General features: G+C 42.8%; 1 protein-coding gene across 1 annotated transcript; it reads left to right on the forward strand.

Moving 5' to 3' along the window:
* The first annotated feature begins 71 nt into the window (after positions 1 to 71).
* On the forward strand, positions 72 to 14,082 carry LOC106567578 (adapter molecule crk). The gene is made up of 4 exons (XM_014137061.2): positions 72 to 984; positions 7,333 to 8,817; positions 12,660 to 13,276; positions 13,731 to 14,082. The coding sequence occupies exons 2-4, from the start codon at positions 8,598 to 8,600 to the stop codon at positions 13,863 to 13,865; spliced, it is 972 nt and encodes a 323-aa protein (XP_013992536.1). The 5' UTR covers positions 72 to 984; positions 7,333 to 8,597; the 3' UTR covers positions 13,866 to 14,082.
* The last annotated feature ends 4,155 nt before the right edge of the window (positions 14,083 to 18,237 follow it).

An 18,237-nucleotide genomic window follows, 5' to 3' on the forward strand; every position in this document is an offset into this window, starting at 1 on the left:
CAGAGGGGGGAGAAGGGAACTGGGGGGGGGGGTTGACAGCTCACACCCTGTTGTAAATCAATGACAGAACATTCAGCATCTCTATCTCCAATGTTCACCACAGGAATGTGCCTTTGCTTCACAGACATTTTCCTGCCGAAACTCTAACATGTTCTAAAGTGAATACTGGAACAATATTTCTAATATAGAACGTGGGGAATGGTCAGAGGTGACCTAAAAGAACACTGTCGGTTTGGTTGTTTATTTTGTGATGTTATACTGTAGAAGAAATACTGTAACTTAAAGTATACATACTACATGCACAAAGTTTTCATCCTCTGTGTTGTGCATGAAATATGAAAAATTATTAGAGTTTTTGTTAAGATAGGGATATGATTTTAGGAGCCATAAGAGATAGTTTCACATAACTTTGTACAAGTGACAAGCCACACCCCTGAGTGAGGTCAGTGAGCCTGATGGAACCGCCCGTTTGAATGAACTGTATAAAATGATGGGTTAAGAATTAACATAGCAGACCAGAGAGATGTTGAGCTGCAGCTCACGTTTAAAGTGGTTTGAACTCTGAAACCACTCAACACGAGGTAGAAACGATAAAGTCACCTCCCGGACAATCACTGGTAGGGCTGATTTAGTAAAGTATCTAGAAAAGCGAATTTATGTGGGACCATTACCCTTCTCAAATCACCGTAGTACACTACTCTCATTACCCCATTGAGAACCATCGACACGGCTGGCTAGCCTATCTTCAAATAAGCTTCTTCCAGAGCGAATGGAAGTAGAATAAGCTCTGTAGTTCTGTTCAGGACTACACAATAAGTCACCGGATATCGGACGACTGCAGAGGAGAACAACCGTAGAAGACGGGTGGGGACCCCTTTTGGACAATCAGAGCCTTACAAGCGTGCCGCGAAAAGGTCCAACCAACCCCCTTTCCAAGAAGGCCAGGTTCCGAAAGAGATATACGGTGAACCAAGGCATTTCCATGTAAATACATTCACGATTTCTTTACTCCAAGCGGGCGGCGGTTCATGTGCAAAGTATAAGTGAGAGTAGTTTCAAAATGTACCAACGTTTAGTGTCTCTGTTTCTGTCTGTCTGTCTGTCTGTCTGTCTGTCTGTCTGTCTGTCTGTCTGTCTGTCTGTCTGTCTGTCTGTCTGTCTGTCTGTCTGTCTGTCTGTCTGTCTGTCTGTCTGTCTGTCTGTCTGTCTGTCGTAACAAGCCGCCATATTGTTGTCAGTCCGCTTGGGACCTGTTTCTAATGTATTAAGTGTGTATATTTATCCTGTGTTACCATTTAGTTAGCTAGTAAATAAATAATTAAACCAATTTGTGTTGTACTGAATCATAAGTAAGGCTCAGGTTCTTTCAGATGCAAGGAGGATACAACTGTTCAGAATGATGATATGATACGAGGTTATGATTGATAAGTTGACTGTTTATGGATGTAATAGCTTTTAGTTTAATTCAGGACATGTTAACTCTTTCAAGAACCACTCTCGTGGTGTCCCAAATCCTAATGAGTTAATTATTTCATGATTCATTTAATCAATTAACAATTAAACATAGTTAGTTGATTAGATAAATAACAGTCATCAGATTAATGAAAGTAAAGTCACGACAACAGGCACAAACACATAGTCCTGAGCTGTGTTTGAAAACTCATACTAACTGTACTATTTGTGACGTGAATTGAATATATAGTAAGCTTATTGGTCATAGTATGGATATAGTTTGTATGCCAAAAGTTCCCGGATGTCGTACTAAATTCACCAAAATATGAAGTATACACACAGAGGACACTATTTCCGTACTTTAGGGCCCATAATGCAATTCTTAAGGAAATGGGCATGGCTTCACATCGTTTTCAGATTTGAAGAAAATGGCGGAAAATATGCAGCCGAAGTACAACGAGCGGATACAAATTAGGTGTTTTAACTAATTATGACAAATGTTAAGAAAATGTTGAGCAATGTAATGACTTTTCAAATAAGTTACCTTACACGTTATGTTGGCTGATAATTTGTTACCTACGCTGTACTTACGAACCACATAGCATATCATTACAGCAGTATGTACCGGTATGTTGTTAGCTAGCTACCTAACTTAGTTGGCTACTTATACATCAAACTTGCCAGTATATTAACTATAGGCTATCTAACTTAACTACCCATCGTTTATTAACTTGATTATTCCCATCATTCTTAGCTTAGCTAAATGGTATAGTCATTGTGCGTTCTCAATCGACATTCGGGTGCTTTCGTAAATTCAATCTGGCGATCTACTCCGATTTCAGAGCACTCAACACCAGTTGAATATGGGCGGTGTCAGTAAACGTCTGCAAAAAAGCGCAATTCAATTGATGCCAGCAACACAGTTACAGTCATTAACACTCTGGATAACATGACAACTGCCTAACCAGCTCTGCTAGGGCGAGTAAAATGGTCAGTGGTCTCATTTGTGTCTGGGAGAAGCTAGCAAGCTAGCCAACGTTAGCTTGATTGCCGTTGTAAGATCAGAACACTCAAATCAACCCTACTCTTGGCCGGGGCGTCCAGTGTGCGCTCCGAGAGCGAAACACTCTGAATTTACAAACAGACAATCTGACAACGTTCCCCAGCTAGCAATGAGGAATCGGCCCAGAAGCGGCCCTCTTTCGGGGTGTCGGAACTGATTGATTCGGCCCAGAATCAAGTATCGGACTCGGCCCGGGAATCAAAATGAATGACTGCCCAGAATCGGCCCAAGTACATCAGGCCGTTTCCGTCTACCGGAATTCAGCTGACTTTGCCGGCATCTTACCAGAAACCCCCCAGAAGCGGCCCGATGCATATTTAAATAAATGTATGCAAAATTACCCGATTTAGTAATTTTAAATATGACTATTATACACATCCACAAAAAAAACATTTTGTGTCGGAGGAAACACCATTCACCTGGTGACCATGTCACCGTGCGTGCGCGTGGCCCGCCACAGGAGTCGCTACAGCGCAATGGGACAAGGACATCCCGGCCAAACCCTCCCCAAACTCGGACGACGCTAGGCCAATATTACGTCGCCTCATGGGTCTCCTGGGCGCGGCCAGCGCGGGTCTCGAACCAGCATCTGTTGCAACACAGTTTGCACTGCATTGGAGTGTCTTAGATTGCTGCGCCACTCGGGAGGCTCCATCCACAAAGTTTTTGATGCTTATCAATTGCCTTGCACAAAGTATCAAAATACTAAAATACTACACAGGACTCTTAAAGAATTTAATTTAAATGTTAATTGTATTTCGTTGATCACAGAAACAGAGAAAATATGGAAAAATAAATAATGGAATGTTAATTACATAAAGCAGCCCGTGTAATCATCTGCCAGAGAGTAGCCCCAATCGGCCCGAGCCTCAAGTAAAACATTTGGTGCAGATAACACACCGGAATCAGCCAGAGCCCAATCCCCAAATCCTAGCCATAAGTAATACTGCCGAAGGCGGCCCAGACTCGGGCCACATGACTTCGGCCGAGTCTGACTCTCAGCCTAGTGCCCCAACTCTCAGCTAGAATCGGCCTAGATCCACTGTACTAGCTGGGTCTGAATTTACGAGCGGAATTTGGCACTTCAGATTGAATTTAAGAACACAATTTTGTAATTTGTTATGCTAACTAGCTAGTAAGAGGTTGCATAGCAACAGCATCATGTTCCAGTAGACTGGCAAAGAGCTAGTATGCTCAACTGAAAGGATACTGTTTGTTTACAGTATACTAAAATGAACTAATAGTACATAGTATGTACAGTGAGGGAAAAAAGTATTTGATCCCCTGCTGATTTTGTATGTTTGCCCACTGACAAAGAAATGATCAGTCTATAATTTTAATGGTAGGTTTATTTGAACAGTGAGAGACAGAATAACAACAACAAAAAAATCCAGAAAAACGCATGTCAAAAATGTTATAAAATGATTTGCATTTTAATGAGGGAAATAAGTATTTGACCCCTCTGCAAAACATGACTTAGTACTTGGTGGACACAGAGGTCAGACATTTCTTGTAGTTTGCCACCAGGTTTGCACACATCTCAGGAGGGATTTTGTCCCACTCCTCTTTGCAGATCTTTTCCCAAGTCATTAAGGTTTCGAGGCTGATGTTTGGCAACTCGAACCTTCAGCTCCCTCGACAGTTTTCTATGGGATTAAGGTCTGGAGACTGGCTAGGCCCCTCCAGGACCTTTATGTGTTTCTTCTTGAGCCACTCCTTTGTTGCCTTGGCCGTGTGTTTTGGGTCATTGTCATGCTGGAATACCCATCCACGACCCATTTTCAATTCCCTGGCTGAGGGAAGGAGGTTCTCACCCAAGATTTGACGGTACATGGCCCCGTCCATCGTCTCTGATGCGGTGAAGTTGTCCTGTCCCCTTAGCAGAAAAACACCCCCAAAGCATAATGTTTCCACCTCCATGTTTGACGGTGGGGATGGTGTTCTTGGGGTCATAGGCAGCATTCCTCCTCCTCCAAACACGGCGAGTTGAGTTGATGCCAAAGAGCTCCATTTTGGTCTCATCTGACCGCAACACTTTCACCCAGTTGTCCTCTGAATCATTCAGATGTTCATTGGCAAACTTCAGAAGGGCATGTATATGTGCTTTCTTGAGCAGGGGGACCTCGCGGGTGCTGCAGGATTTCAGTCCTTCACGGCGTAGTGTGTTACCAATTGTTTTCTTGGTGACTATGGTCCCAGCTGCCTTGAGATCATTGACAAGATCCTCCCGTGTAGTTCTGGGCTGATTCCTCACCGTTCTCATGATCATTGCAACTCCACGAGGTGAGATCTTGCATGGAGCCCCAGGCCGAGGGAGATTTGCGAATAATTGCACCAACTGTTGTCACCTTCTCACCAAGCTGCTTGGCGATGGTCTTGTAGCCCATTCCAGCCTTGTAGGTCTACAATCTTGTCCATGACATCCTTGGAGAGCTCTTTGATCTTGGCCATGGTGGAGAGTTTGGTATCTGATTGATTGATTGCTTCTGTGGACAGGTGTCTTTTATACAGGTAACAAACTGAGATTAGGAGCACTCCCTTTAAGAGTGTGTTCTTAATCTCAGCTCGTTACCTGTATAAAAGACACCTGGGAGCCAGAAATCTTTCTGATTGAGAGGGGGTCAAATACTTATTTCCCCTCATTAAAATGCAAATCAATTTATAAAAATTTTGACATGCGTTTTTCTGGATTTTTTTGTTGTTATTCTGTCTCTCGCTGTTCAAATAAACCTACCATTAAAATTATAGACTGATTCTTTCTTTGTCAGTGGGCAAACGTACAAAATCAGCAGGGGATGAAATATTTTTTTCCCTCACTGTCATGTATATACTCATTAAGTATGGGTATTCGAACACAGCTCTGGATTAGAAAACTTTCAATGGAGAATCTCAATTGAGATTTTTTTAAATCCTGGTCTGTATCCACAAAGCATCTAAGAGTAGGAATGCTGATCTAAGATCAGTTTTGCCTTTTAGATAATAATAACTGTTCTATAGTTTGCATGGTGCCCTAGTAGCAGCATAAGCACAGAGCTCATGTTACTGTGTACATATTTTGTTATTTTGTAGGTGTTTTTAATTGCAGCTTTTTTGTTTTTGATAACATTCAAATCAAATGTATGTATATAGCCCTTCTTAGATCAGCTGATATCTCAAAGTGCTGTACAGAAACCCAGCCTAAAACCCCAAACAGCAAGCAATGCATGTGTAGAAGCACGGTGGCTAGGAAAAACTCCCTAGAAAGGCCAAAACCTACTAAGAAACCTAGAGAGGAACCAGGCTATGAGGAGTGGCCAATCCTCATCTGGCTATGCCGGGTGGAGATTATAACAGAACATGGCCAAGATGTTCAAATGTTCATAAATGACCAGCATGGTCAAATAATAATCACAGTAGTTGTCGAGGATGCAACAGGTCAGCACCTAAATGTCAGTTGGCTTTTCATAGCCGATCATTGAGAGTATGTCTACCGCTCCTGCTGTCTCTAGAGAGTTGAAAACAGCAGGTCTGTTTAACATTGAGTTTTTATTGCATATATCTGATGTTTTTGAGCCACAGATTTTCACATTGACTAACAGGTTAACACTTTTGTCATGGCTAGCTAGCTGGCTAATGTTTTTGTTTGAAAAAATGCATCTGGACACAGTACATTTGTTTTTGTTTCACCTGGCTGCCAATTACTGATCTCCTGAGAACATCATTTGAGGAGTCGGCTGAAGCGTGAGAGGAATGGGAGAGAGGAATACAGTAGTGCTGAGGCAGAGGGCTGGTAGTGAGGATAACTGCCTACGATTCTGAACTATGTGTGGTGAGTTTTCTGGCACCCAGAGCTGCTGAGGCATCACCCAAGTGGGTGCTACACAGAATGGAAGAGGAGAAGTCCAGTGGCTCTAAGACTCACGTTGGTTTCCAGACTTGCCCTCTACAACATCATCAGCAGACTCCATCACCATCATTTACCATCCTCTGTGGATACGGGCCCTGGACAAAGCTTAATCTGCGTCTGTGAAACCAGCCTATAAAATCCAGCAAGTTTCAATAGCTTTTGTTCTACTTGGAAAATATACAAATAAAACAGCAAGGTAGTTTATAGATGGGACAGATCATGATTTTCTACTTATGATATCTTTAAAAATATATTAAAAACACAGAAAAGTTTAAATGTGTGCCAAAATGTTGTCATAAGTGTCACCATGTTACCTCAAAATAACTAGTCCATCTCTTTTCGAGGCATTGAGACACCACATTTTTTGTCCATTGAGATGGCAGTGGAGAGAGTCTGATGTCATAGACTCACAGAGCAATGTGTAGAATATCATTCATTAATGCCCTCACAAATAACATGACATAACTACTTGTTAATTATGAATGTAATAATGACTGCTGTCCTAACCTAGTAGGTTCCCCCTTACATCTTCCCTAGGCTTCAGGAAAGGTCACTCAACTGAGACTGCTCTCTGTCACGGAGGCTCTCCGCACTGCCAAAGCTGACTCGCTCTCCTCTATACGCTGCCTTCGACGCCGTGAACCATCAGATCCTCCTCTCAACCCTCTCAGGGCTGGGCGTCTCAGGCTCAGCAGACTCTTTGATTGCATCCTACCTGGCAGGCCACTCCTACCAGGTGATGTGGAGAGGATGTGTGTGTGCACCACGTACTCTTGCTACTGGTGTCCCCCAGGGCTCGGTTCTAGGCTCTCTCCTCTTCGCTCCATAAACCAAGTCACTAGGCGCCATCATATCCTCACATGGTCTCTCCTTTCATTGCTATGCGGATGACACTCAACTACTTTTCTCCTTTCCCCCTTCTGACACCCAGGTGGCGATGCATCTCTGCGTGCCTGGCAGATATCTCAGCTTGGTTGTTGGCCCACCACCTCAAGCTCAACCTCGACAAGACGGAGCTGCTCTTCCTCCCGGGGAAGGCCTGCCTGCTCTAAGACCTCTACATCACGGTTGACAACTCCACGGTGTCTCCCTCCCAGAGTACATAAACCTTGGCGTGACCCTAGACAACATCCTGTCATTCTCTGAAAATATCAAAGCAGTGACTTTATCCTGCAGGGTCATGCTTTACAACAGGGGTATTCAACTTTTACCCTACGACGTTTCTGTTCTGGTGGGAGGTGCTATAGGAGGACAGGCTCATTTTAATGGCTTGGATGGAATAACTGGAAAGGTATCAAACATATGGAAACCACATGTTTGACTCTGTTACATTTATTCCATTCCAAAAACATCTGAAACTGTAACTCTTCAAAGAATACCTTAAATAATCCCACAGCATGAACTAACACTCACACTTGAGTCATTTCCCCCCTAGCACTGACTTTGCTGATAAGTACTTTTTGAGGAAAAATGTACTTACTATGACTGAGATATGTGTTTGTCCCACCTAGCTAACTTAAGATGAATGACTTACTAAATGTAAGTCGCACTGCATAAGACCACCTGCTAAATGACAAAAATGTCAAATGTAAATACAATTAAGTGGCATTTGAGTGACATCTAGTGTCAAATTGTTGAAGCTGCATACACTTGACTTATATTCATCAAGAACAAAAATCTGCGGTCCAGGCTAAATAACCAGGTAGTCTAATATTTAACAAGCAACCAGATGAGTTGAAGTCAGAGGTGAACTTTTGATAATTGATTAATCAACGACATAATTTCTCGACCTTCTCAAAATGGATGGATGTGATGCCCATCATGACATGCTCCATCATGACTAGTTACACCTCATTACATCCGGTGGATGAGGTCAATCTTTCCCTAAAGATCCGCCATTTCAGCCTCTGAGTTTATATTTCAAATTACTTAAGAGATTTATTTTAAAACGCCTTGACAAATAAATTATAGATTTCTGGTTGCCACAATTAATTCTTAATTAAGGTGTTAACTGTATTGTTTCGTGGGAGTCGGTGAAATGTACATAGATGTAACGGTTTAAAGCGGTATCGATGCCATGGTTTTTTCCCGGAGCGTGTTCCATAGTGAACCAAAGTTTTTGTATGAGTTGAATCCCGATTGCGAATAGGGAGAGGCAAGGGGAAGGCCTTGGATCCTCGGAGTGGATTTGGAGCCATGGCCGGGAATTTTGATGCCGAGGACCGTGCTAGCTGGTACTGGGGAAGGTTGAGCCGACAGGAGGCGGTTTCTCTCTTGCAGGGTCAGAGACATGGCGTGTTCCTGGTCAGGGACTCGATTACCAGTCCTGGGGACTACGTGCTATCTGTCTCAGAAAACTCAAAAGTCTCACATTATATAATTAACAGCATCAGCAACAACCGGCAATCTGGATCAGGTAAAATAGCGAGCTAGCCAGCTAACTAACGTTACACCAGACATACATAGCTAGTTAGCAAACCTAAACCAAAGACAATAGCTATTTGTTTAGAAACTCTGGCTAAGCTATGAACGTCTAGCTAACGTTAGTTAGATGTCTACTGATGTTAGTTAAGGACTGAATATACTGTATTATGTTGCAACGGAAGCAACCCTAACGTTACGTCGTTAGCTGTGGCGGTCATGTAGCTAGCTTGTGCTTAGTGAACTACATACAGTATATAAGACTGGTGGTGGCTGCTTTAAAAAAAAAAAAACTGTTTAATAGTGGGTTTTCAAAGGTCTGTTTAGTTTTGTCATCTGGAGTTTTAGGTACTTTCTGTTTAGTAAGAACCTGGTAGACGGAGTGAAAGGGGTGGGTTGGGTTGATCCTGTGAATGAATGGACAGGCTGTCACAATTGGAGGATGACTATTCCGAATGGTGTGTGTGGAATGCCTGTGTTCCTGCCCTGTTTTTTTTTTTACACAGGCTCAGTTCTTATTTGTTACTTTATTTTGATATCGTAACGACCATCTGCACTGATCTGTGTTTTTGACAGATGGGATGCTGCCAATATCAGAAGTGACTTTACGCAGCAGTTTAGAAGAATTCATGTAGCGTATACGAATTATGGTTAGGGTTAGCTAAGTGCAAAAAGTCAACCTGATGCGACTCAAATATGCAACTTTGAAATTAGCACATGCCATCTCGACATGCGCCTGATAACTCGCAAACACTGACGTGATAAAGCTTTGGCGATATCCAGATTGTTATACCTTCAAACCGAACACAAGGGGCGCTATTTTCAAACACCACTGAGCCTTTGTAATCCAAAGGTTAGCAATGCTAACAAGTACATGTAAAATCGCATAGCGAATGCTAACTAAATGCTAACGAGGGCATTGAGAACAGTTTATACAGTCTCTGACCTGAAGTATTTGCAGGACAGACATCCCAGCTCAAAGTTATACAAGTAACTAAAAAATGCTGCATGCAGAAAACCAATATTAGACAGCAAGTCTCTTGATCCAGGAGGGAATTCTCTGCTGTTACCAAGCGAAGCTTGATTATGGAAGAAGCTAACCACGTAGCTATACTAAACCAAAATATAAACATAACATGCAACAATTTCAATGATTTTACTGAGGGACAGTTCATATAAGGAAATCAGTCAATTGAAATAAATTCATTAGGGCCTAATCTATGGATTACACATGACTGGGCATGTGCGCAGCCATTAGGGAGCCAGGCCCAGCCAAAAAGAATGAGTTTTGCCCCACAAAAGGGCTTTATTACAGATAGAAATACTCCTCAGTTTCATCAGCTGTGCAGGTGGCTGGTCTCAGACGATCCCGTAGGTGAAGAAGCCTGAAGTGGAGGTCCTGGGCTGGCATGGTTACATGTGTTCTGCGGTTGTGAGGCAGGTTGGACGTACTGCCAAATTCTCTAAAACGGAGGCGGCTTATTGTAGATAAATGAACATAAAATTCTCTGGCAACAGCTCTGGTGGACATTCCTGCAGTCAGCATGTCAATTGCATGTGCCCTCAACTTGAGACATCTGTGGCATTGTGTTGTGCTGCACATTTTAGTGGCCTTTTGTCCCCAGCACAAGGTGCACCTGTGTAATGTATAATGCTGTTTCATCAGCTTCTTGATATGCCACACCTATCAGGTGGATTGATTATCTTGACAAAGGAGAAATGCTGACTAACATGGAAGTAAATGCATTTCTGCACAAAATATGAGAAAAAAAGCTTTGTGCGTTTTTGAACATTTGTCTGAATTAATCCTACCAAAAACGATAAATCCATAGCTAATTTGACGTTTTATTCCTGAGCAAGTCTTAACTACTTGATTTTACCTCTAACTAAGAGTTTAGTGGTTGTTGGACCAGTATTTGTGAATTTTGAAATGTGCATGAAAATTAGCTAGAAGCTATTGTGCTTGCTAGCTGAATCAGTCTTATCAATCCATATGAAACGAAGGATGCTAACAATGCCAGTTCACACACTCCATACTGAATACTCCTTCTAGCCTACAGTGCCTTCAGAAAGTATTCATACCCTTTGACTTATTCCACATTTTGTTGTGTTACAGCCTGAATTCAAAATGGATTAAATATTTTTTTCTCGCCCATCACACAATACCCCATGACAGTGAAAACATATTTTCTGAAATTTTACCAAATGTATTGAAAATTAAATACATATCTCATTTACTTAAGTATTCACCGCCAAAGGTTATAACCACCTTTGGCGGTGATTACAGCTGTAAGGCTTTCTCGGTAAGTCCCTAAGAGCTTTTCACACCTGGATTATACAATATTTTCCCATTATTATTTTCTAAATTCTTTAAGCTCAGTCATTTTGGTTGTTGATCAATGCTAGACAACCATTTTCAATTCTTGCCATAGATTTAACTCCCCAGTCCTTAATGATTACAAGCATACCCATAACATGATGCAGCCATCACTGTGCTTGAAAATATAGAGAGTGGTACTCAGTAATGTGTTGTATTGGATTTGCCCTAAACATAACTCTGTATTCAGGACAAAAAGTTTTTTTGCTTTGTCACATTTATTGCAGTATTACTTTAGTGTCTTGTTGCAAACAGGATTCATGTTTTGGGATATTTTTGTTCTGTACAGCCTTCCTTTTCACTTTGTCAATTAGTTTAGTATTGTGGAGTAATTCCACTTTGACAATGACAAAAGGCTGTAACACAACAACGTGGAAAAAGTCAGAGTTTCTGAAGGCGCTGTAGCCATCCACTGTAGTGAAATTCTAGCTAATAGCACAGTTCATGTTTTATGATAATCCAGTTTCTGTTCTGCCGTGACTAGTGCACTGCTCAAGCTGCGACGTTATTGCTCTGGCCAAATGTTAAAGTAGCGAGGCACAGTACCAGCTGTCAGATACATATGATTTCTGAGAACAGTCCCATAACTTTAGTGCCATACAACTTAATCAGCAAGCTTGCAAATTAGCTACCGCAATGGCCATTCAAACAAGCTAGCAGTAAGCTTCTAACTGGAGCAAGTTTGCACAGCTCGTCAAGCATGGTGTGCCGTAGTAGCCAGCCCAGTGTATCATAGTGGAGTGATTTAGGAACTAGTGTAAGCGAATGAGCAAAATCACGATTTTTAGAGATTAGTTCCATGATTTGTAATACAGATGGCAACTGCATGTCACGTTAAAATGACGCCACCTATCGGAAGACAATGGTGTGACCATTAGCTATGCTTTGAAATTGAATCAAACTATTGAATGAGTAGGCCTATGTCTTCTTAGACCCAGATACTGTGGGTGGCATTAAAATGTATTATGATGACGATCCCCTTGAACATATTTGTTTTTATTAATAAACTTGCAAAGAAATTGTGACTGGGAGCGTTTGCATGCTGTATGTGAAGCCGTGGGAGACTTCAATACTATTTCAGCTAACTCCTTGACTTGAGCCACATTCTTTTGTTAGGGCTCCATTGTCAGAATTCTTTTTTTGCTGTGAGGCTCTTTCAGTAGCCTCTGAGTTCCAGGAGAGTGGTTTTCTCCAGAATAGGCCAGGCAACAGCAGGAGCCTAGGTCACCTCCGCTTGGGATAACTCTATAAAAGCATGAGACCTAAGCCAATATCATCTTTTACATAAACAATTTCAACAAAATTAATTGCATCAGTGTCAGACCTTCATTTAGTGCAACACTGCCTTTGATGCAGAAGGGAAAATCCACCCATTGGTCCACCATACGTTGTTAGATCAGCCGTGGTAATGATATGACATAACAAACTGCTCCATCCTCTCCCCCTGCCTCGCCCGCCAGGTCTGGCCCCCCCGCGGTTCCGCATCGGGGATCAGGAGTTTGATGCCCTACCCGCCCTGCTGGAGTTCTACAAGATCCACTACCTGGACACCACCACGCTGATCGAACCCATCAGCAAGGCCAAGCATGCGGGCTTCGTGAGCTGTGCCGCCGCTGCCCCGGGGGGCGCCCTGCAGGAGGCAGAGTTTGTTCGCGCCCTCTTTGACTTCCCTGGCAACGATGAGGAGGACCTGCCCTTCCGCAAGGGAGATGTGCTGCGCGTGCTGGAGAAGCCTGAGGAGCAGTGGTGGAACGCGGCCAACCAAGAGGGCCGTGTCGGCATGATTCCCGTGCCCTACGTGGAGAAGTACCGGCCTGCCTCGCCCAACTCCTTGGGGGCTCCGGCGGCAGGGAGACCCGGCGGGGCAGGAGGAGTAGGCGGAGTAGCGGCAGGTGTTGGAGGCAGCACTACCGACGGAGCAGCTCCCCAGCTGCCCCCGCCTCTGGGGGAGCCGGGCCAGTATGCCCAGCCCGTGGGCAATACACCCCTGCCCAACCTGCAGAACGGGCCTGTCTACGCCCGTGCCATTCAGAAGAGGGTGCCCAACGCCTACGACAAGACGGCCCTCGCCTTGGAGGTATTCCATCCCTGAGTGTATTTGAAGTGGAAACTGACCTTATTTAGAGAAACGAAATAGAGTTTAGCTACTGTGCATGTCAGGCAAAGGCTGGGGTCGGTTTGACAGGAGGAGGCTTTGTTCCTACACATTTTGAAACGTTTCCCCCCACAAAAACCTTGGATGTTGGTGCACCTGGCCGCATTTCAAATTAAACAAAACAGAATTTCGTTGAATAGTACGGGGTGTAACCAAGTTATTAAATCATTTTCATGTGGTTGTTCAAGTGTGAGGTAGAGCTGATTTGATGTGTTCATTCTTCTACTATTGTTGATTGATTAGGCTGCATTAAATAACTAATTATAGAACACCATTGAGCCAGACAGGGGCTTTTTAAGAGCCACACGTTAGACCCCAGGAGGTCTTGTTTCTTTCCAATCTATCTCTATATTCAAACCTGTGTGTGTTTCTGCAGGTCGGAGACATGGTAAAAGTGACCAAGATCAACGTGAACGGCCAGTGGGAGGGCGAGTGCAAGGGCAAGCATGGCCACTTTCCCTTCACGCACGTCCGGCTTCTGGACCACCAACACCCTGAGGAGGAGAGCTGAGAGACACACTTCGTCTCACTCCTCACTTCACAAAATCCCTCTGTGATCGTTTCTCACAGATGATAGGAAGAGCACACAGGATATACGGACTACAGTGGTCAGGAGTTGCAACTCAGCAGCTGTTGTTGCCAATGGGGCTGGAGTACACTCCCCTCCCTTCACATACACACACAGAATAGAGTTTACACTTCCACCCCAGTATTGAAGTCCTGATACACAACACACAGCAGCGTTTATGACCCCTCTCCCATGTTATCCACGAAATCCTCCTCTACACACATACTTACGCACGCACGCACGCACACAATTCAGATGTGTATATGTGGCTTCTCTCACAGACTCATGGATCACCCTTTTGTAGTAATGGACTGTGAACTTGGCAGTGAGAAGAGTAGCCACCCTGACTCCTAATTTTGACTCCCTCTTGTGGAGACAGATGCTCACTGCGACTGAAACCGACCATTGCTGCACTTCAGACAGCACGAGTTACCACAGCATACTCCACTATTCACCACAGGGGCTCTAACCCAGCCCCTCTCTGCTACAAACGTCACACTACAAACCCCCAAGTTCTCTTTTTGTATTGAAATGAAAAATATTATGATAGAATTATGACAGGTACAGCAACTGCCAAAAGAAAGGAAACACTTGAGTAAATGATGGATACAAAGTATATTGAAAACAGGTGCTTTCACACAGGTGCGGTTCCTCAGCAATTCCTAAGCAATTAACATCCCAACATGCTTAGGGTCATGTATAAAAATGCTGGGCAGGCCCAGTTTCCCATTATTTTGGCTAACATGGCTATAGGATGACAATGCCCCCATCCACAGGGCATTAATGGTTCGATGAGCATGAAAACGTCACCAGATCTCAATTGTACACTTATGCAAGATTCTGGAGTGGCGCTTGAGACCACCAACAAAACACCAAATGATGGAATTTCTCATGGAAGAATGGTGTCACATCCCTCCAATAGAGTTCCATCCAGAATTGTGTATAATCTATGGCAAGGCACATTGAGGCTGTTCTGGCTCATGGTGGCACAACGCCCTATTAAGACACTATTGGCGTTTCCTTTTTTTGGGCAGTTATATATATATATAGTACCAGTCAAAAGTTTGGACACACCTACTCATTCAAGAGTTTCTTTATTTTTACTATTTTCTACATTGTAAAATAATAGTGAAGACATCAAAACGATGAAATAACACACAGAATCATGTAGTAACCAAAAAAAAAAGTGTTAAACAAATCAAAATATATTTTATATTTGAGATTCTTCAAAGTAGCAACCCTTTGCCTTGATGACAGCTTTGCACACTCTTGGCATTCTCTCAACCAGCTTCACCTGGGATGCTTTTCCAACAGTCTTGAAGGAGTTCCCACATATGCTGAGCACTTGTTGGCTGCTTTTCCTTCACTCTGCGGTTCAACTCATCCCAAACCATCTCAATTGGGTTGAGGTTGGGTGATTGTGGAGGCTAGGTCATCTGATGCAGCACTCCATCACTCTCCTTATTGGTCAAATTGCCCTTACACAGCCTGGAGGTGTGTTGGGTCATTGTCCTGTTGAAAAACAAATGATAGTCCCACTAAGCGCCAACCAGATGAGATGGCGTATCGCTGCAGAATGCTGTGGTAGCCATGCTGGTTAAGTGTGCCTTGAATCCTAAATAAATCACAGACAGTGTCACCAGCAAAGCACCCCCACACCATCACAGCTCCTCCTCCATGCTTCACGGTGGGAACCACACATGCAGAGATCATCTGTTCACCTACTCTGCGTCTCACAAAGACAACGTTTTTGCGACTGCATTTGAAACTTTCTAAGTTCTTAATTTTCCATATTGACTGACCTTCATGTCTTAAATTAATGATGGACTGTAGTTTCTCTTTGCTTATTTGAACTGTTTTTGCCATAATATGGACTTAGTCTTTTACCAAATAGGGCTATCTTCTGTATACCAACCCCTACATTGACACAACTCAACTGATTGGCTCAAACGTATTAAGAAGGAAAGAATTTCCACAAATTAACTTTTAACAAGGCACACCTGTTAATTGAAATGCACTCCAGGTGACTGCCTCAAGAAGCTGGTTGAGAGAATGCCAAGAGTGTGCAAAGCTGTCATCAAGGCAAAAGGTGGCTACTTTGAAGAATCTCAAATATAAAATATATTTTGATTTGTTTACCACTGTTTTGGTTACTACATGATTCCATATGTGTTATTTTTTATGTTTTGATGTCTAGACTATTATTCTACAATGTAGAAAATAGTAAAAATAAAAACCCTTGAATGAGTAGGTGTGTCCAAACCTTTGACTGGTACTGTGTATATATATCATTACATGCTAAATATTATGTTAAATGTTTTGTTTTTTCGTTGCCCTGTGTGTGAACAGACCCTCACGCTTTGTGTGGTCACTGTTATGCATCTATCTGAAACACTATGATGACTGTGTCTGGGGAGGAAGTGGAGACATTCCTTAGGACTGTCAGGTATGGGGCCTTTGTCCAGTCCACCTCATTGTTTTGAGAAATGGTCATATAAGGATACAATGGCCAGACAATGACAGAAAAATGTAAATATACCAACACCGCCCTCTCTCCTCTTACTTTGATTTGCCCAGTCCCCTCCTCTCCCATCCTGTCAGTCTCCTCCACCTGTCTCATTCATTTGTTACATGGTCTGATCCATTTCCTCCCGTACCTCCCCTATGCTAAAGACACTAGAGGCACCTACAGAGTACAGTTTTGTTTCAGTGTACATAAAGGCCTTTTGGCAGATGGAACCTGTTAACGTCACATTTGAAATGATGCAGACTTAGTCCCCAGCACTGTGATGCAGAAGCTCACATTGTCACACTCGACAGAAAGCCGCAGCCTTAATCCTTTGGTGTCTCCCCTAGTTTCCCTCCCACGTGGTCGTAGCAAACACACAGTAAATATATATACACGTTTTTAAGTTGACAGAATTCATTGTTTCTGTCAGCTACGTTTCAACTGGGTGCTCTAAGTTAGGTCTGGGTTGTATTCAGTAGGGCACAATATTGAAAGTGTTTTAAAAAGTTATGCTACCGGAAAAAATATTGAATGTTTCTTATCGGACAGGTTTGGGAGTACCGCCCCGTTTTGAAACCTTTCTTCCCGACTGAACATGACCACGTTCATTTCCCTAGTGTCTCCCTTAGTGCCAATCTATCAGCATCTCACCCAGTACCTAGCCTCTGGGCACAGTTATGACACATCGAGCCACTGACGTGCCAGATACACCGCAGTATGCTAAACGTCCTCATAGGATGACTACATTACATTGCTAAAGGACTGTGTGGGTGAAAGGCACATAGCCACTGATCGATCATAGTAACATGGGTGGGTGTATTGACCAATCGTAGGCACATGTGAGTGTTTTAGGCCAATCATCCTCATTTGGGGAGGGTCTGTTTATTTTGTCCTTTCTACCTCGTCTGAATTGTTTTAATTGATGTTAATTGTCTTTCCGAAATAGGAAAATAACATGACCTGAAGTGCCAGGCTCAGTTCATCTGTATTTTTGTGGAAATGTTGGTAGATTTTATTTCCTTATTTTTTATTTTTTTTGCCAACCGAACAATTATAGTCCAAATAGTCCTTACTCCCTCAACTATACCCTGTGGTATTATTGTGTAAATGTGCATAGTTGCACAACCTTCCCAACAGTGTAAGAACCCATGTTCCTTCCAAGTCCATGTCTATGAAGCTGCAAGGCTTTTTAATAATACTAAGAGTGAGAATATTAATTACAAGCCCTGTGTAGATGTTTTCTATGTTAAAGTTTACAAAGACACTACCGTTGCTCTATTGAAGGCAGAACTGAGGGCAACCTGCATAACTTGTGTTGACTGCAGCATCACTGTATTTATGAGACAATGAACAGTTAAAATGTGTCTGTAAAGGTTTGAATGGTTTTATGCTCTGTAGGTGATATAAACAGATTTCAGTGACGGGAGGAGTAGTACGGCAAGAGGATGATTGAACTATGACACAGTACAGAAAGCACCAGGGTTGTGTTCAGTAGGGTACAAAGTAGCAAAATGTTTTGCAAAGGGGGTAAAAAAAATATAGTTTTGGTCAAGTTCAGGTAGTAGGCTACCTCCCAGTTTCACTGTTTTGTTTTCTACCTACTGAACCAGACCAGGGTCACTGCTAGATCCAAAAACTTGTGTTGCCCCTGTTAAGTAATATTTCTATATATTTTATGAATTAGAAATTATGCAATCTGTATTTAGCAATGACAGAGAAAGATTTACACAAATAAATGAATGACAAACTCAAATTGAAAATATGACATTAAACTGCCTGACAGAGTTCCCCTATTGCATAACTTTG

This window comes from Salmo salar, chromosome ssa13 (assembly GCF_905237065.1).
Source record: "Salmo salar chromosome ssa13, Ssal_v3.1, whole genome shotgun sequence".
Taxonomy (NCBI): Eukaryota; Metazoa; Chordata; class Actinopteri; order Salmoniformes; family Salmonidae; genus Salmo; species Salmo salar.